The following is a 20,245-nucleotide window of genomic DNA, read 5'->3' as shown; positions in this document are numbered from 1 at the left end:
ACTTTGATTCAACAGCTCATAAGACTCAAAAGGAAAATTAAGTTCACTGCCCTGCAAGACAAATGTTAGCAGCACAAGTGGGGTTATTATTGAGAACATTAGTGCTTTACATCAAGAAGAATTATGACTTTTAGTTGAAGGCCTTTACTTCATCTCACAAACTTAGACAGAGCCATTTCCCCTCCAGTCCTTTTCCACGCCACTTTAGAATTTAGACTGTTTATTGGTTCTAAGGATGTTATGACTCCAACTTGCCTGGACCTATTACAGCTGGGGAATAGATCTCCGTTAATATAATCAGGCCAATCACCAAGGGTCGGAGGTGACGGGGGGATTACTCAGCGCTGTTGTCAAGGAGAAGACTATTGTTTGGTTAACTGATGATATCTCCTCTCATCTCTTCTCCTCTCCTTTCCTTCTCTCCTCTCCTCCTTTCCTCCTCTCCTCCTCTAGACGTCTGGAACAGAATGGGATTAAGTCCGTTCCTCCCGGAGCCTTCTCTCCCTACAAGAAACTGCGTAGGATGTAAGTACACCAGTACATTCACCCCAGAGCTAAATAATACAGATGGGAACAAGAGGTTGAAGGCTGGAAAAAGAAGCAACAATTGCCGGTCTTCTGGTTCCACTGCTGAGGAGCATAAAGCATTTATTTCGTCTGCGCCTAAAGAACATATTCTTGTTCTCAGACTTGGGGTGGCATGGCAAGCAAGCACTCAGATGCTACATGAGCATAATAACAGCTCTCATCTTTCAATGCTGTGTGCTGGTATTCCCCTGGCTACTGTTGTCCAGCCTGGTTGTGTGTGTGTGTGTGTGTGTGTGTGTGTGTGTGTGTGTGTGTGTGTGTGTGTGTGTGTGTGTGTGTGTGTGTGTGTGTGTGTGTGTGTGTGTGTGTGTGTTATGCAAGCGTGGGCAAACTGTAAATTGCGGCTGGAATGATGAGGGGACCGAGAGTGTGCTGGAATGAAGGCTGAGGCTTGCTCACTGTGGGAGTGAACAGTGACAATCTGCTAGTTGAGACAGTGTTTTTTTTTGTTTTTTGTTTTTTTTTTACCCATTGAGCCAGTCGTCCAGTCACCCGGCCAATCCACACTAGTCAGCCAAACCCATAACTCCAACACCACCAGACTTGACCGACTTAGCAGCCGGGACATGCAGGAAACGGAAGGTCAAGGAGTTTCTCTGCCCTTCTTAAGATTTCTGCTCTGTTGAATCATCCAGCTTTTTCTCTTCAAACAATATAGAAAAGTCAACGGAGTGAAACAGCTGCTGTATCACTGTCGCTGCAGGGAAATCTCAAATTACTCTGAATTCATATGGACGTAAATTCAAAACATGTTTTTATTACCTCCACCACGGAGGTCATGTGATCACTGAAGGTTGTGGTCATTTGGCGGTAATGTTTTTCGCCACTGTTTGTTTGTATTTTTGCAGGCATAATTGAAAACAGTGGTTTTACAAAAAAATATACTAAAAAAAACTCCTGTTTTTCTTTTCTTTTTTTTCTTTTTTTTACATACAAAACACTCAAAAAATGTATTGTCTATCATCTTTACAGTGAGGACTGACCATGCTTTCCTAACGTTCAAGTGTTTGTTGTTCCTAAACCAAAATTCTGCAATGGGAGACAGGTGCTCGAGTCCCATTTACAGCACTTGGTTTAACAACTTTAACCTAACCGACAATGTTTTCTGAACCCTGACCAATTGTTTTTTGTGCCAAAACCCAACCAGACCTCAAAAAAACTCATAAAACATTATTTTCCACGAGTGAACAACATTTCAAGAAGCTGCTGTCAGTGAAGAACTATAAAATAAAGTATTAACCACCGTCAATTGTGCGACATTGTTGAACCAAGGATTCCATGTGTCCACCACAAAAGGGTCCCGGGTTGACTATCTATTGGTGTTGTTTCTGTGGTGCTGACATATTATTTAAACAGATGTTGTGCCACTACCACGTAATGCAGTGTTAAGAGGTCAGGACCATTCTTGTGGTCATATTTCTATGAGATCAAGTTACTCTCTTCATATTAGATATGAAACAAATGTGTTTTTCATACACAAATACACAAACCAGATTTAAAGGCAGATTGAATGTTTTCCATGTGGTGTTCCTAGCAGACGGGACCTTCTGTTGCTGCTGATTCTGCATTCAGCAGCAGCTATGCATTGCATGTCTGAGTCGACCCACAGGGCCTCCGCCAATTCAGCTGGCTCTATGCCCTCACTGGCCTAGTCAGTCCTGTCCATCACCTTCCGTACACGACAGCATATTGAATGTTGTCATCCTGCTGGGTGGGGCTCTGCAGGTCTTTTACAAGTAGTTTTGTTTTGCTATTTTATGCAAAGACAGTATTTTAGAATCAGGAATCTTCATAGTAAAAGTTATATTCAGGCTGTTGTAGGCGCGGTTCTTGTTTATTTATTTATGTCATGCGCAGGTGCGTGTGTTTCCTCCTCCTGACCCTGCGTGTGTTGCCTTGTCCTAGTAAATCCCAACCAAACACATTTTCTTTCACCTTGTCCCGCTTTTGGATGACCGACACATGAACCGACATGGATGCAGTCGACAGCCCTCGCACACAGACACATGCACAAACACAACGTCGTCTGAGTTTATAGACACACACCAGTGCAGATGTTGGCTCCTCTGCTGCATTTTCATTTCCAGTAAACCTCAGTCCTTTGCAAGAAGACAAATGGACACTTATTTAACGGTTACCCCCAAATGTGAAAATATCCCTCTTCTTCACCACGTGATGATTTTCCTTCAAAGGTATCCAGTCGACTGAGTTCCAGTTCACTTACTCCATTAACTCTCTCTCTCCATCTGTCTTTCTCCCGTTCTTTCCCACTGTTCCTCTGTTACCGCTGCATTAACTCACACAGACACACACACACATAAACACAAAGACACACAGTGGTTGTCCTGTAGGGAGAGGCCTGCCGATCGTATTAACAACTGGTATCTTCACAAGTCGTCTGCTGTATTTGGCTGTGGATGTGTTCATGCAACTCACTTAAATTCACACATACGCACCACAGATAGAAGACAGCAGATCTGCCATGAATAATGAATGTTTAGATTGGCAATCCATCCTCTCCCCTTTAAGTGATGTGGGAGATTTGGGCAAGAGCTTGAGCTGGCCAGCAGCAGGTACAGCCCTTCCATCTCAGCTCCCTCTGAGGGAAACACCCAGGGGATGCTGGCATCTACATCACCGTACCGTTTAATCCCTCACTGACTGACTCGCTGGTGTTCTTCCCTTCAGAGACCTGAGCAACAACCAGATCTCGGAGATAGCTCCTGATGCCTTCCAGGGCCTGCGTTCGCTCAACTCCCTGTAAGTGGTCCAGAGGCCGTGTTTGTGCGTGTCTGTATGCATAAATTTTATCTCTCATGTCATTTTCCATGTCTAAGTATGTCTGTGTTGTGATTTCCCAGTGTGCTGTATGGAAATAAGATCACGGACCTGCCCAAGGGGGTGTTTGATGGCCTCTATGCCCTGCAACTTCTGTAAGAACACACACTCTGTAGATACACTGCAGAGCTCTTGTACTCCCACTCAGGAAAGGAGTCATAACCTTCATATAAACTTTGTACCTGAGCATAGTTTTATAGTTGGAATGCATAATGAATGAATGCATAAAGAATGTCTGACAGGCTGCCTCCTTCTCTCCCTCTCTCTCTTGTTTCTCCTCTCCCTTCATCACGCCCTCTTTTTTTTTTTGTCCTCCCTCTCTTAGGTTGCTGAATGCCAATAAGATTCACTGTGTTCGTGCCAACGCCTTCCAGGACCTGCAGAATCTCTCACTGCTGTCACTTTATGACAACAAGATCCAAACCCTCGCCAAGGGCACCTTCACTTCACTACGCGCTATACAGACCCTGTGAGTCAAAAACACACATCACCATAACACATGAGCCAACACAGAAGTTGTTTACTCGCAGGTCTGTGTAACAACACGGTAATGGAATGATGAGGTAGAATGGAGAGTATAAATCTATCATCTTCATGGACACACACATCTTCTGCGGCCAGTTCCAGATCAAAAACAGCACACACCACACCCAGTCTTTCCACCACAGCACCCACTCTGACTAAAAGGAATGTTCTTTTTTCCTTTTTTTTCCTTTTCCAATAAATAAGTCAAATCTCTCACTGTTATCGATACAGACCTCCCACGGCGGCACCTTCCAGCTCTGAAACACGCTGCAATCGTTTCCTCATTTCCAAAAAGCTTTTTATACAAGACACCTGTTGAAGTTGATGGATGTCGCTGCCCCTTGGCCCACAACACACACAAACTCACACACAAACACACGCACACACGGGCAGGGGGCATTGGGTTTAAACAGTCGGTCTAAAACAAGCCTCTTGTTTTTCCTGCATTCTAAACGAGGTGTAAAAATACATGTAGAGTCCTTCGCCTGCTCTGAGCACAGCACACTGGATGGCTGTGCAACATAACAACACACACTTGTTGAACTGAGTTATGGTTGAAACCAAAATCAAAAAGGATAATTTCAAACATATTTAAACACTCGGTTAATTTGGTAGCCATTGCTAAAACAAATACTAATACAACAACCCGGCAATAAATCTCCCCGAATGAAGTTATGATGTTGAACAGTGTTGACAGGTTGGACAGAATATTAGAAACACGTCTCACAAGTCAACATCACCACAAACTACAGCCTCCAACTTGACCACAAAGCTGAAACACAATGTGGCAAATGTATTTCACTTATAAAATAATCAACCTCATATTCAAAGGAATGATTTCTTTGGAATCAGTACATGTGGAAAAATCAAGTAGCTGATTTTATGGGCTTGTGGTTTGCTCAAAGTCATTTATATGGATCATAAAAAATTGTGGGATGTTAAAGTGTATTTTGCCTTTCAAGTACTTACAAATAGGTATTTTTTCCCCCCACCCACATTACTTCTTTGTTTTCAATCCAGATTGCAGAAAGAGCCAGCCATGTACATTTAGATTGAAGCCAGTGGCGACCGGCGGCTCACAACATGCAGCAAAATGTCCCTTTACAAACCCTCAAACACATTGTCTAGTATAATCCTCATATTCTATAATCAGCTGTAGGCTCACACACACTTTGATTTGAGCTAAAAACAAGATATAACCCTCTGATTCAGTGCTCATAGTAGCGCAGAGTGAAACCGGCTAGCTTTTTAAGTGAAATGTCACTATATAGTAGTTGTTTTTTGTTTGTTTTTTTAGAATTGTGCTTATTTACTTTCATGATGACACACTGAATGAGAAAACTGGTACTACTGAGTGAGTTTGGGTTTTGGGTGGCTTTCTCAATTTTCAGTCGTTACACCAAGTAAAGCTAAGCAAGCTAGCTGCCAATATCGTAGCATGGTATCAGTCTTCTACTTCAAACTGGTAAGATTTCATCACCATGTTAGGATTTGATTATTATTAAATGGTCAGCTAGCCGCACAGTTTCAGATTGTACAATAAAGTTGTTTTTTTTTTTGTTGTTTCCACAGTTTCCACAGTAAGAGTCTGTAATAAATCTGATGGCCAGATGTATACCTCTTTCATTCTTGGCATTTATCAAATGTTCCTTTTCCTCCTTCGTCTTTCTTGTTCTACCCTCCCCTCTCATCTTTTCTCATCTGTCTGCTACCCCTCCCTCTTTGTTCTCCAGTCACCTGGCCCAGAACCCATTTATTTGTGACTGTAATCTGAAGTGGCTTGCAGACTACCTGCGCTCCAATCCCATTGAGACCAGTGGCGCCCGCTGCGCCAGCCCCCGTCGCCTGGCAAACAAACGCATCGGACAGATCAAGAGCAAGAAGTTCCGTTGCTCCGGTAGGCCAGTGACTCCACGTCGCTGTCTCTTATTTCTCTCTTGAGACTCTCTCTCTGTCAAAGACTGGCACTGTTGTTTTTATTCCTCCTGACCCTCACTATTGAACTTCTCTCTTTCTCTCTGCCGAGAGTGGCTTTTATCTCGACCTCACACCACATTCTCTGAGTGGTCATTCCTGGAAAGTGGTTTTATTTAGCCCCTCAGCTCAATCGATACCTCGCCAGATGAACTTGGGGCCAAGGAGAGTTGGATTGTTCGCTTTCCTACTACATTATTACTGCACTGTGAATCTGGTTTCACATCAAACCGCAGTGAGCTGAGATCAGCGGGCAAACCTGGTATAATCTGAACATGTCTGCCACTCCTCTGCCAGTCTCTCCTCCACCTCCCCTTGCTTGCTCATAGGTTCAGGTTTCCATCGCGCATCCTCATCCCTGCCTCACTGTGCCAACTCCTCCACCCACCTAGTGCCCGCTGTCGTGTTTATGCCGAGCAGCGCTGTCTGGCACTCAGCACTGTTGAGGTTTCACACTTCTTTAAGACCGCACTTGTTTGGCTAGACCTGCTGAAGAAGGCGCTCCATGTGTTTTTCTCTTTCTTTTTCCTTTCTTTCCATGTCTTGTCATTTTCTTTCTTACTTTCTCTCCACATGTCAGTCTTCCTTAGCAACAGCCAAATATTTATCACATTTAAACATCGCCTCCACATTGCTGAGACACAGAGCTAGACCCAGGCTACTCTGTTGTTTAGCTGTCATATACCTTGTGTCATGTTTGGTCATATATATGGTGAGCTCTCTATATATGACTTTTTTCTGGAGCATAGCGAGCCATTGCTATGCTGACCAAACTGGTCTCACTGACATCCACCCCTCTTTTTTTTCTCCATCACAGCAAAAGAGCAGTACTTCATCCCAGGTGAGTGCCTCTTCATACCCTACCTTTTCATTGTCTTCCACTTTTCTTTAACCCTCAGCCATTTTTTTCCATTTGTAACATCTCCAACAGGTTTGAGAACAATTCAGCTATAAACTTGAGTCGTATTTGTTTTGATTCTCATTCATGACAAGCAAATTGCTGAAAGCTGGAAATTATTTCTTTAATTGTACAAGACAAGAAAGCCCAAGTTGTTAGGCAATGATGCGGGTAAGCCTAACATACTGGAGTAAAAAAAACATTGACCAGACTTCTAGTTGTGGGAAAGAAGTTTGTCCTAACAGTTCGTTTTAGCTGCATTGTATCTTGAAACTAGAGCGCCGAACCAGCCAAACCCGGTATGAAAAAAATTCAATGGCTTCTTCATTGGCCGATTCCACACGATAGGTTGCGTAACTTAAATGAGCAAATGAACAGACCCCCCACACTCTCACAAGGTGGGTAATATTTGGATTTTTGCATGACGGACCGCACTAATACATGCACTGTGGTGCAAAAATATCACTTCGTGCACACACTTACTATATATGATATTTGTGCACATCAGGCGAGGATACCATAGTGTAATGTAGATTTTTGTCACATCAGGCTTATGTCCTGTAACCACTTGTAATGAGTACAACTTAAATTCAGTTTGTAGATGTCTTCAGGCCAGGACTGTCGACAAACATGTTTGGAAAAGATGTGCTGATGTGGAGTCCAGTTACAACAGTTTACTGTTCTATATTGAAATATCTAAACTGGCGGCTTCACCACTTTAACACCATTTAATTCACAGTCTTTACAGTGACCCATCACCATGTTCTTATGGTGTTTCTCTCCAAATTTGTCGTGATTGTCTCACTAGGACTTTCAGTATTCACATAACCTTCTTTGCAGAGGTAAAAAAAGGTCCAAGTCATCATCGTAATCCTTTACGGTGATGACTTAATGAAGTTCGGAGGAAATTCTCTAAATTTGAAAAACACTTCAAGTAGTTTGATTATATACTGCTGATGGTGGCATCTTATGTATTTATGCTTGTGAGAATAGCGACTTGGGCCAGTAAGGATGCGTACCTTTCTGATCAATGCGTGAGTGCGTCGGTTTCTCCACAGCTCAGTTTTTCTAACAGTCTCAGCAGATAGAGTCCAAAGGAAGTGTCTCTTTGCTTTGGCATGAGCACAGACAATCACTCACCAAGAGGGGTAGAAGAGGCAGGGGGAGGAGGAAAGTGTGTCCTTTCTATCAGTAAAAGCTAAAGAAAATAAAGCACACCAGAGGACCCAGATTCCTATCAGCGGATGTTTCCGGACCTCTTAACAAGAGCACTTCCAAGAAAATAACTAGGAGGAGCAGTGATGTGTGTCGAACTTTGTGCGTGTGTGTGTGTGTGTGTGTGTGTGTGTGCGTGCGTGCGTGCGTGCGTGCGTGCGTGCGTGCGTGCGTGTGTGTGTGTGTGTGTAAATGAAAGTGTTTTTGTGTGCTAAGCTGAGATAAAGCGCCACACTGGCTTAGAGAACAAATGGGAGTACTATGTAAGCAGAAGGAAGATCAAAGCCAAATGTGATTAATGAGAATTTCACCCTCCCTCAATGATAATAATAAAAGCCTCCACAATACACACACACACACACACGCATGCATGCATGCAACACACAATCACTACCAGCGCTTTTCTGTAATACATTGATAATGAGGAAGCAAGCTGCAGGGAACTATGAGAACTTCTACAACTCCCGCGATGAGTCATTTTGTGCCTCAGAAAGGAAAAGCCTCATTCCTTTCTTATGTGTTTTTCTCCGCTTTCGGTTAAACCAAGATGCAGTAAAAGTGTCGACACCGTGCAAGCGTGATGATGATGATGATGACTCAGGCTCACGAAGCTCCTCTGGCTCCTCAACATCGTCACGATCAAAGCGCTGCGCTGTACTTTCATTGCTTCCTCTCTAGCAGGAAATGCCTTTTCCTGTTGTCTGGCCAAGTGAGTTTCTTAATGACCTGCTTTACTGCTCCTATCTGCACGCTCCGCTCGGTCGCTTGGAGAAGCAACGCAGCTGCAGAGAAAGACTTTGCAGGAGTGTTAGGAAGTCGTTTCACACTTTAAATAAATTATCCAATTATTTTCAAATGAGGGTTTGCAGCTCAGTTTCAAATGGTTTATTTGGATATATTCCCGTTACTCAACTGTAAGATTTTCTCCTGCTCGATCGAGGGTTTCCTGTTCATGATTGTGGACTTGGTGGCTCGTGGTGTCTCAGTGACGTAATCTCCAAACCTCCGCGAGGTGCACCCGTGTGAGCATGCAAAAGGGGAAAGGGACATAAAATGTTATCTTAACAGAAAACGCTGGGTTGTTCCCTCTAAATGGAACATATGCACACACATCGGCTGCACACGCACACATACACACTGATATACACAGACACAATGCACACTCACACACACGCTGTTCTAAGTGGCTCCCAGTGCTGTTCCATTATTGAGCAGCCATGATGTTTCTGGCAGCACGCTTTTTGGCACGTAACGTCTATTCATAGTCAGAGGAGGTGCAGGAAAACGTCCCACACTCCCCACGCTGCCTCATTCTTGCTCTTCCTCTATCAGGACAGACGTCTCTCCGCACCTCCACCACTCACCTTTCATTCCTGTCTTCTCCATTCCTTCCTGCATGTATTCATGTCCCATATGGGCTCTTTTTCTCTCCTCCTCCCCTTTGACTCCACCTGTCTGCCCACCCTGCCTCTGCATTATTTCAGCCACCTCTCTCCCATCATCCTCTCTCCTTCTCTTGGGTACTCTGCTTCACTGACTGCCCAAATCCTCTTTGGCATCCTTATCTCAATCTCCCCTGCTGCTGTTCTTTTCACCCCACTGCTCCCACTCTCTCACCTCTCTAAAATAAGTGCCGCACCCATTCATATCCCGGCTATGAATGGTGGGAAAGCTAAAGAGAAGTTCTGCAGGTGCTTCAGGTCAGAGACTAGTTAAGGAAGCTTCTGTTTTCAGGTCACAGCAGGACAAACTACAACTGTGGTGGGAGTGGATGCGTGACTATGAGCGTCATGGTAAAAGTGAAATGCATGTGTGGGTAGTGGAAAGTGGTGATGTCATTCTTTTATTTCGTGCTACACAGGTGTTTGCTTTTTCCCTCTGTTCAGGTACAGAGGACACCCGCCTGAATAACGCCTGTAATAGTGATCCAGTGTGTCCTCCAAAGTGCCGCTGCGAGTCCAGTGTGGTGGACTGCTCCAACCTGAAGCTCACCAAGATCCCAGAGCATATCCCTGCGTCTACCACTGAGCTGTAAGGAATATGGCCAACAGGCAGACTGTCAGAATGAATGTAAATAGTCAGTCAATCAAGAGCACTCATGTCCCAAAACAGCTGCAAACCGTATAATATTGAAAAGCAACTTTGATGGAATGTTTTAATCTGGGTGTCATCTTTGATTAAGTAGAAAGGCTACAATACAATACGATACGATACAATTCGATACGATGCGATGCGATATGATACAAAGCGATATTACAACTTAAATGTCAGTATCCACTGAAATTTGTTTTTCATTCTTGTTCAGCATTTTTTAAGAAATGTACACACAGAATGAACCCACATGATATTTTCATAGCATTCAGCATTTACTACATTCTCATACATACAATATATCATAATGATGACTTTTTAGTAGCACATTAGCTGGTTTAGCAGCAATACTGACTGATGAGAAGTTCCTAAATCTTGTGTGATTAAATAAAGTTATATTGAACAACAGCTTTAACACCCACACAAACAGCAGTATATGATAGTGACTAAATACATGGCATAAACACAAACAAGGACACTTTAAATACCATAAAAACATGTAGTTTACAAATACACATTATACATAGTTATGCCAGTAGCAATGAGGACAAGAAATGTTTTCAAAAAAAAAAACAGTTACTATTAATTGAATTTAAAATAAAAAGAAATTTACAACAATTAATGGAGAAGCTGAGGTACTCTTGATAAATATTGAGTTATTGGTTAATTTTAATGCTGAATTGATTTTGTTCTGCAAACTATTAATCCTTTCAACTTCTGTCTTTAGTCGCCTCAACAACAATGAGATCACCACTCTGGAGGCAACTGGAGTTTTTAAGAATCTTTCCCAGCTCAAGAAAATGTAAGTCAAACTTTGATATGAGCTTTTTTTTTTTAAAAAACAACAACAACAACAATTTAAAAAACTCTCGGCTTTTGCATCATTGTGTTTGCTTTGTTTTCTGCAGTAACCTCAGCAACAACAAGCTCACAGAGATCGAAGATGGAGCATTTGAAGGCGCTTCATCTGTCAATGAGCTTCATCTCACAGCCAATCAAATCGACTCAGTCCGAAGCGAGATGTTCCGTGGTCTTGAGGGATTACGCATGCTGTAAGTGACACACACAGTCACACACACTCAGACATGTCCCTGTGTTTTATAGTTTTAGAGCAAAGTTTCTTTTCACTCAGGATGCTGAGGAACAACAAGATCAGCTGCGTGCACAACGACAGCTTCACAGGGCTGCACAACGTTCGTCTTCTGTCTCTCTATGACAACCAGCTGACCACCATCACTCCAGGAGCCTTTGATACTCTGCAGACCCTCTCCACCTTGTGAGACCCTGCCACTGATACACTCCCTCACCAAAAACTCTTGGTCAAATTTCAAACTCTCAACATCTCTCTCATGTTGTCACAGAAACCTCTTGGCCAACTCCTTCAACTGTGACTGTCGTCTGTCCTGGCTTGGTGATTGGCTGAGGAGCAGGAAGATAGTTACCGGGAACCCTCGCTGCCAACGTCCTGCTTTCCTGAAAGAGATTCCACTGCAGGACGTTGCACTGCCTGATTTCCGCTGTGAGGAAGGTTGGTTCTGAAGACGTATAGGGAGACATATGACCTTATTTGACTGTGTCTGGAGATGTGCTGCAGCTTCCCTACATGAAATGAGGTGATCTGAGAGGAGATAAACATCTTCAATAAAATGGATGAGCACCACTCTGTGAAACTAACCTGTCTGGGCCCAACTGATGAAGAATTTAACACTGCACTTTGTTCCACAATCCATTAGGAGCAAGAGCCGCTTCAAGTGTCCGAGATCATCTTAAATAATGGCTGCAATTGTGCCGTTCTTTTGTTTACTGAATAGATTGCTACTCAGCAGTTCCTAAGCTGCTCATCGATGCCGGGGCTGAGTGCAGCTATTGAGCTGTTTGCTTTATTGACCAGTCAGCCTATTTGCACCTGAATGAATGTTAGACTTGTCTTCACACATCAGCCCGCTTCCATTCTTTGCTCTTTCTGGTCAATATTACATTACTGAGGCTTCTCTAGCTCCATCCTATGTTCCATTTTTCATCTCCTGTTGTTTGTAGTCTCACTCAATATCTCCTCATCACATTGAAGGATTGTGCTTTTTGTAGTTAAGTCTCCACCCTTCAAGTTTGTATTTGGGCTTTTCTCCACAGCTTCTCTCATTGTCTGACTCTCCTCTACCTCCCCTGTTTTTCCCAGGCCAAGAGGAGTCAAGCTGTGTGCCAAGACCTCAGTGTCCCAGTGAGTGCACTTGCTTAGAGACGGTGGTGCGCTGCAGCAACAAGCATCTCCACACGCTGCCCAAAGGCATCCCAAGAAATGTGACGGAGCTGTGAGTTCCTACATTCACTACACTGATCAAATTTATATCTTATCAGTTTCAGATATTGTTCTGTTGTCCGGCTTTGATGGAGGCCGGCCTGGGAAGGAAACCAAAGGAGACAATAAAAAAAAAAATGCAGAGCGCTGAGAAGGAAGCATGAAAGGGATAAGAGTTAGTGAAAACAGTGAAGGGAAAGAAAACAGATCTCATCATTTAGAGAAGAGAGAGAGAGAGGAGAAACAGAGCCAATAAACCCTGCAGTTACTCTCTCAGACATTCTTCTTCTGTGCTCCCTGCAGCCCTCAGGGCTAACACTGATGTCACTCTCTCACTCAGAGCCAGGGATCTGTGTGTGTGTGTGTATGTGTGTTTGTGCTTGAGTGTGCGCGTGTGTGTGTGTGTGTGTGTGCACGCGCACATGCATATTTGTGTTAGGGCCAAAAGCCTGTCCACAGGAGCATAGGGGAGCAAAAGGACATTTTAATGAGCAGTTTTCAATGGAAAGGGGAGGGAATGGAATAGGTCTGGAACTTTCCAATACCGCTGCAAGTAGTTCACACTTATTCACACATACACGCGCACACACACACACACACACACACACACACACACACACACACACACACACACACACACACACACACACTCTCATGCACACACATGCTGTGCGAGCCTGAAGGCCTGTCATTGTCCCAGCAGGTGTGACCAGGTGTGCCCCTCTCTTCTGGGCTTTCATCTAGTCATCTGGAGCGTTTGCTACACCGTCATTATCCCAAGTGTCCTCTGCACCATCATTACCTATCATTACCTCTGAGCCCACTAACCAGAATCCCCCCGACCCCAATCCATCCCACCCTCCAACCCCTCCCCATCCTGAGTACAGTCAACAATGGAAGGAGAAAGCCCCCCGCCGCTCTGCTCAGGGGGACCGGGCCCTTAATCACTCATTGATCAAGGTGACAGGCCTCCAGTAACCTGTCGTGTTAGCAATCCGCAGCGTGGCTACATCCCTGTAGGCATCATGTCAACTGGTACCTCGTATACGCATGAATGCATACACACACTTCAAAAAGAGTGGTGGGTTACTTTCAGGAACTGCAGCACTACAGGAAATTCAAAAAATGTCACTGAGTGTAATAAATTTTTTACTCAGAAGTGTTATACAACTGACATGATTTGTCTGGCAAAGGAATATTCTAATAAACCTGGGATATGGTATTGAATTCAATCTCATAAAATAATTTCAAAACAAAATATTCTTCCGTTTGGTGTATTCTGGGAGTAAACTGGCACAAAAGAATAGGAAAATTGTTCCGTGTTGAAATTTTGAGGTTCGCCAAAACTGTAATAACTACCCACAACTCTTCGCCAAAACAGTTCACTGATGAAAACCAGTCCAGTGACTGGAACCAGAGAAGAATTAGACTGACATCTGAACCGCCTCTGTAAGCCTAACAACTGCCACACATTTACAATAAATCCCACCTCTGCTACAACACTTCCCTTAAATGATACTGTTAATATTCCTTCCTCCCTGAGATGGTAAACTATAGCAGAAGAGTTATTATTTTACTGTATTTTCATCCCTTGGATCATTTCTCAAGTCCACTTACTGTCTGTTTCTCCAGGTATCTGGATGGAAACCAGTTCAGTGTCGTACCAAAGGAACTGTCTTCCTTCAAGTATCTGCAGCTGGTGTAAGTCTCTCTTCTTTCTGTCCGTCTCACGATGAAGATCAATACGGTGAAATCATGCCTCTTTAATTTCCCCTCAGGGATCTCAGCAACAACAAGATCAACTCTCTGACCAACTCGTCTTTCGCGAACATGAGCCAACTCACCACTCTGTAAGTCCCGAGCAGCCTCACATCAAACATCTAGTATTTTATTATAGTTCTTCTACTGACTGCAGGATGGAAAACAGTGGAATTTTATAAACATGCGCATGTAATTATTTTTACATTTCAGAATCCTGAGCTACAACTCCTTGCGGTGTATCCCCAAAATGGCCTTCAGCGGATTGCATTCTCTCCGGCTGCTGTGAGTTTATTTTTACATTTAAATGCATGCATGTATGTTTTTGCTTACTCTTTTCTTTAAGTTTAGGGTTGAAAATTCTGTTTATAATATGTAAACACCAGTCTAGGATGTGGTGTGAGAAAGATGCTAATCAAGTGTCATTATCTTGCTTTCTTTTGTTGTCACTTCAGTTGTGCAAAACACAAAAATCACTGAAGTTATTTTAGAGATTTTCTGAAGTGTAAAATAAGAGCCACGACCAGACTAAATGAGTTATTAAGCAGGATATTTTTGCAGCCTGAGAGGGTGCAACAGATGCTGAGAATCTTTGATGAACTCCAGAGGATGGAAACGCAGTCTAAACAGTTTTGACAGCTTATGAATACACGCATATTCATACACATACACAAACACAACCTCCGACCCATTTTCTCTCTTTAAATGGTAGCAACGGGGGCAACAGTGTTGTTCTGTCGCCTGATCGGCCTTTGCACAAAATCACTGTGACACTGATTACCAGAGAATATTCACCCTCCCTAATGGTTCTGACTCTGCCTCCGGGCTTGTATGAAGTTATAAAATCTTTGATTGTGCACTCTGAGTGACCATCAGCTCGCTGTGGTTGAATTGGTCCGCTACGTAATTGAGATGTAGAATATAAACGTGTTGGACAGATAGATGACGAAACCAAACCGATCTTTGGACCTGCAGCCAAAGCAACAGCAGCTGGACAACTCACAGTTTAACTCGAACGTACAGCTTGGTTCTGTGAGGGGAAAAATGGGCCCAGAAGAGATGAAGCTTGTGTGTGTGTGTGTGTGTGTGTGTGTGTGTGTGTGTGTGTGTGTGTGTGTGTGTGTGTGTGTGTGTGTGTATGCATAGCCTACATGTTTGTCATCCTCTGGCTCGGCGCCCATTAAGTGTGTGTGGGAGCAGACTTATCGGCCTTCCATGTGTGCTCATAGCAGGCTCACTTTTTACTACAGACAACAAAGCATTAACAAAGCCTCTTTTAAAAGGGCGATTCTGCTACCCCCCCCCCCCCCCCCCATTACTAGACACACAGTGTAAGAGGCCTTTTAGCATGGAATGAGAGTGAAGCTCAGTCATCATTAGCTCACGCCACCTTGCTAGCCCGGGCGTCTGGCTTTGATCTCTAATGAAGCTGCATCCGTTATTCCTGCTCTTACTCACTCACGCCACATTCGCTTCTGAAATACTCCCCGTGCAATTGTGCTAGACACCATGTGAGGCGCCCCGCAACAGGACCGCCTGCACCACACACACCATGTACAAGCTCAGAGCTGAAGAGAGTCTGTCTGGACTTCTTGTCTCAGTCAGTAAGTGACGTAGAGAACTTTGATGTCTTAACTGCTGGTCTGATCAATCACCCCCCCCCCCCCCATCCCCATTAAATGTCAATTGGCTTTTATTTTCTTAACTAAGTACGGCTGTAGGGGTGCAACAAAACCGAAGCGAAAATGAGCTCAATTTAATAGTTTTAACTTTAAAACTGCACGCTGAGTTCAAAGTTCAAAATGTGAAGCTTCATAGAAACTGCGGCAGCGAGAAGGGGCGGTGGTGGTGGGGGGTGGGGGAGACACGCTCGTGCACGCGGAGGTGCCAAAGCCTTTATAAAGCTGCACCTTTGGCTTTACAGAGCAGTAAAGAGGAGAAGAATCATTAACGCTCACCGCTTCAAACGTACCCAGGGGTCTGAAGCTGGCATGGATGTAATGTGTTTCAGTGTGAGTGTGTGTGTGTGTGTGTGTGTGTGTGTGTGTGTGTGTGTGTGTGTGTGTGTGTGTGTGTGTGTGTGTGTGTGTGCGTGTGTATGTGATGTTTGCGGTTTCAGCTGAGGATTAATCAGTTGCTAATTGGCCTGCAGGGTATTAAGTGTGAGGTGGGTGAGCAGAGAAAGCACCAGGGTGTGGCCCACCAGAGCTGAGAGAGGAGAAAATCATACGAACATAGACTAAAACAAAGGAAAGACAAATCACAACGTACATTTCACTAAACTGTTGCTGGATATGATGCCGGCGGTAAAGTAAGAGAAATCATCAAATCGCCAAACATTATCAAAGCAATACTTGTTTTTTGCCCTGTAAGTACTAACAAACAGGTGTCTTGAGCGCCTGCATCACTCCCTTGTGACTCCAGAATACAGAAAGAGCCAGCCACGTATATTTACCTTGAAGCTAACGATAGCTAAACAGCTAAACGTCTCAAAAGATACCAGTTTGCCAACTTTCCACGGCACCGTAAAATATAATCCACATCTTCCTGATGGAGCTGTACGCTCTGTATTCTATGAACACTTGGATTTGAGCAAAAACTAACTAGAAAGCTCCCAGTCCAGGGCTATCACAACCAAGCACAGATCTACTGGTCACGCCAAGCTGGACGGGTAAGAGTTTGTTTTTTTTTGCTCAAATCAAAAGAGTTAAAAAAAAAATGCGGATTACTGGATGATGTGCTTGAAAGTTTGTAAACAGATGTTTTGCTGTTGTTAGCTATCTGTCACCATTACTCAGAGAAATAATGCAGTTGGGAAAACATGTCCAAGACACCTATTTATGAGTACATAAAAGACCAAATGCACTTCTTTGGGTGAATTATTGTTTTAAGTATTTGCAGGTGAACAGTCTGCGTGAGACATAAAGCTGGGTGGATGCTTTTTTAGTGCTCTTTTATGTGGTCATAAACAACCATTTTTCCTGTCATGTATCAAATCAGCTCTTTTACTCTGAATTTCATTCCAATCTGGAGATAAGTTGACATTTTCGGATGCCACGATGAAATGACATACAGCAGTTGAAAAGAAAAGAAGAAAGAAAGAAAGAAAAAAAGAAAATAGAGAGGGAGAGAGAATGCCATTAGGAGAGCAGATCAAATTTCTTCCTGGAGACTCCCTGGCTCCCATCTCCCATGAGAGCTCTGGCTGGCTGGCTGGCACACTGCTGCTGCTGCTGGCTTCATGCCCTCTGCTCCCCGACTACACCAGCCCAACTATTCCCCGCTAATAAGCATTCTCTTCCACACAAGCCAATTAACTTGTTGTCTCAGAGGGTTACAGTGTATATTTTGTCTTTTGTGCTGGTGCGTGGCCGTGCCCTCTCACTGACCAGGTTCACTCGCTACACGCTCTCTCTTCCATAGCTTAATTCACAGATCAAAGTGGCGAGGAAGTGGTGTGTTTATACGTCATGTTCTCCTCACTCCGAGGGGAGAAGTGTCATGAGTTGGACTGGGCTGCGGTAACATTAGCATGCGGTCAGCTGAGGGTAGGAGGTAGTAGTGACCTGGTGTATTACAACAGCCATCAGTCATGCAGCTATTAAGCCACGTTGAATTGTCACCCTCTGTTCTATTTAAAGAACAGCAAATGCAGAATTCAGTACACAAACGCTAATGTACACACTCAAATGTGCAAGCACATAAATAAACCTGTTCACAAGTTTCATTATTTTTTGTCTTGCACATGCTGCAACCTTGCTACCCTTCTCTCTCCCTGCCAGCCAGACGCACATAGAAACTTGATCCCGGTCTTTTCCAGACTCACAAACGTGCCAGCTGCACAACCAGAAGCAAAAACCACCTACCACCCATCCACTGAGTCAAATACTCTCCTACGGCTTCCTGTTATTTTTCCAACAACAACAGATTATATGACAGAAACTTAATAGTTGTTTATTTTCCTGTGCAGAAAATAATGTTCTCTTCCTCTGTCACCCCTAAGGTCTCTCCATGGCAACGAAATCTCCGAGCTTCCTGACGGCATCTTCAATGATGTGGCTTCACTTTCCCACTTGTAAGTTGAGACACACACACACACGTGCACGCGCGCACACACACACATCTGTATGCCCTGGTGGCAGCTTATGTGATACTTTCTGCGCTTGCTACCGTACACACACACACAGAGGCAAGAGTGTGTGCTCACAGTGGCCTGTCTGTAGTCCTCTTTGGTGGGCTGCCCATGAGCCCTGCCCTCCCTTAATTAGTTGCCGTGTGGTTCAAGCTTCACACACACTCCTCTGCCGTCTGATCTCTCTGTGACATCTCCAAAACACACATTCATGCTCCACAGATTTTTGGTGCTTGTTTGGTTAGTTTATTTATGTCTGCAATTCTGTGTGTGTGTGTGTGTGTCGGTGGGAGTGACTCAGCAGTGTGCCCTTTGACATCCAAGCTAGATATTCGCCTCGTCCCTCGACGGTCGCTGATCAATAGAGCTATCAGTGTCAACCAGGCCAAGAGGAAGGGAGAGTAGTGAAAACTAAACAAAGACATTTTATGGAGGGAAGTACAGCAGTCTGCTGACAACAAGGTGATGGCAGGGAGGGAGGCCAGCCATTGATCGTGAGAGCCAGTCAAGTGGCTTTCATGTTTGCAGATGTCAGGTGTCAGCTATTGGCCTGGCCTGAAAGATGAGCTTGTGTTCTACCGTAATGGAACAGCATCGATTCAGGAGTGTTTGTGCATCCAGCAAGAGGACAGAGCGCCATTGATTCATGACCACCGTGACAGAGGTGGCTAAGGGCGCCTTCTGTTCACGCCATACACCTATAATTGAGAAGTTCTCTTCCTGATGATGTATGGAACAAAGCAGCATTGAGAATTACACTTTAAATCTAGTTTATTCCTTGAGATCAGGGTTTTTTTTTCTTGTGTAAGACACTGATTTGAGTTTGTTGGCATGGATTGACATCGGTGATGGTGTAGAGACACCTGCTGGTGAAAGAGTGCACTACACCTACTTAGCCACGATGTGACACCAAACTAGTGATAAATACATGATGCCCAGAAAAATAAACCTTTACTGTGATGTGTCTTTTGAGCTGTTGACATGACAGAAAAGCAAAGGATGTATCCTTCACTCAATTTATTCAGACATACAAATAAGTACAAAGAAAAAGTACTTCAACACCCAACTTTTGTTCTCTTACCATTTGTGATTTTATTTCCAAAAGAAGACCTCTGAGGCAAACATTCTTTACATTTCAGATGAATATTCCAGATCTCTGCATTCTGCAGTGATTCAGAAACACGCACACGGAGACAAAAGTCACCCGTCTTACATTAAATATAGTTTAGTAGCAGCACAACCGACCTGTATCACCAGGCATGTCACAGTTTGATTTCATTCAAACCAGAAATGTATTAATAACCAACTATTTTGCAATCACTGTATTATTTTTTCCTCTTTTTCTCCCATCCTACTGTGGTAAGATGTCTGAATCTCTAGTGGCAGCCCAATGACAATGATTACGTTTTGAATAATCAATTATTAATCATTCATTTAAGAATTGCGACTTATCGTTCTATAGGTGAATCTTCCCGCCCCTGATCACGGTATCGTTCATTTTTTTTCTCGTCCTTCCTCTCCCAGGGCGATCGGTGCCAACCCGCTGTACTGTGACTGCCGCTTGCGTTGGCTCTCTGACTGGGTGAAGACTGGATACAAGGAGCCAGGCATCGCCCGCTGCGCTGGTCCTCTGGGCCTGGAAGGCAAACTGTTGCTCACCACACCCGCCAAGAAATTTGAATGCACAGGTGGATAAAAGGGCTGAGCACAGAAAAATAAGGAAACACAAGTGTTTTGATTCTAATGGGTCCTCTGTTTACTAGGTGAGGCGGACCCTGCCGTGCTGGCCAAGTGTAACCCCTGTCTGTCCAGCCCATGTCTGAACCAGGGCGTCTGTCACAGCGACCTGGTAGAGATCTACAGGTGCAGCTGTCCTCCAGGATTCAAGGTCAGTGCAACGCCACCCCTCCTCGTATCTGTGGATCACCAG

General features: G+C 44.0%; 1 protein-coding gene across 5 annotated transcripts in view; it reads left to right on the top strand.

Moving 5' to 3' along the window:
• slit1a (slit homolog 1a (Drosophila)) overlaps window positions 1-20,245 on the top strand; it is a 90,270-nt gene that overhangs the window by 63,811 nt on the left and 6,214 nt on the right. For 3 of the 5 annotated variants that reach the window (XM_086179760.1, XM_086179764.1, XM_086179761.1), the window contains exons 10-27: window positions 454-525; window positions 3,277-3,348; window positions 3,450-3,521; window positions 3,752-3,895; window positions 5,685-5,848; window positions 6,743-6,766; window positions 9,925-10,069; window positions 10,857-10,931; window positions 11,038-11,181; window positions 11,262-11,405; window positions 11,491-11,657; window positions 12,306-12,438; window positions 14,058-14,126; window positions 14,204-14,275; window positions 14,397-14,468; window positions 18,187-18,258; window positions 19,840-20,003; window positions 20,079-20,203. In XM_086179760.1, coding sequence (XP_086035886.1) covers window positions 454-525; window positions 3,277-3,348; window positions 3,450-3,521; window positions 3,752-3,895; window positions 5,685-5,848; window positions 6,743-6,766; window positions 9,925-10,069; window positions 10,857-10,931; window positions 11,038-11,181; window positions 11,262-11,405; window positions 11,491-11,657; window positions 12,306-12,438; window positions 14,058-14,126; window positions 14,204-14,275; window positions 14,397-14,468; window positions 18,187-18,258; window positions 19,840-20,003; window positions 20,079-20,203 — 1,930 coding nt within the window. The remainder of the gene's footprint in view (window positions 1-453; window positions 526-3,276; window positions 3,349-3,449; window positions 3,522-3,751; window positions 3,896-5,684; window positions 5,849-6,742; window positions 6,767-9,924; window positions 10,070-10,856; window positions 10,932-11,037; window positions 11,182-11,261; window positions 11,406-11,490; window positions 11,658-12,305; window positions 12,439-14,057; window positions 14,127-14,203; window positions 14,276-14,396; window positions 14,469-18,186; window positions 18,259-19,839; window positions 20,004-20,078; window positions 20,204-20,245) is intronic. The other 2 variants (XM_086179765.1, XM_086179762.1) reach the window with 1 other exon arrangement.

Source organism: Aulostomus chinensis, chromosome 16 (genome assembly GCF_037954235.1).
Source record: "Aulostomus chinensis isolate RoL2024-O1b breed Wild chromosome 16, RoL_Achi_v1.0, whole genome shotgun sequence".
NCBI classification, from domain to species: Eukaryota; Metazoa; Chordata; class Actinopteri; order Syngnathiformes; family Aulostomidae; genus Aulostomus; species Aulostomus chinensis.
Note: the sequence above shows the minus strand (reverse complement) of the source record. Positions and strands in the feature narration are given on the sequence as shown.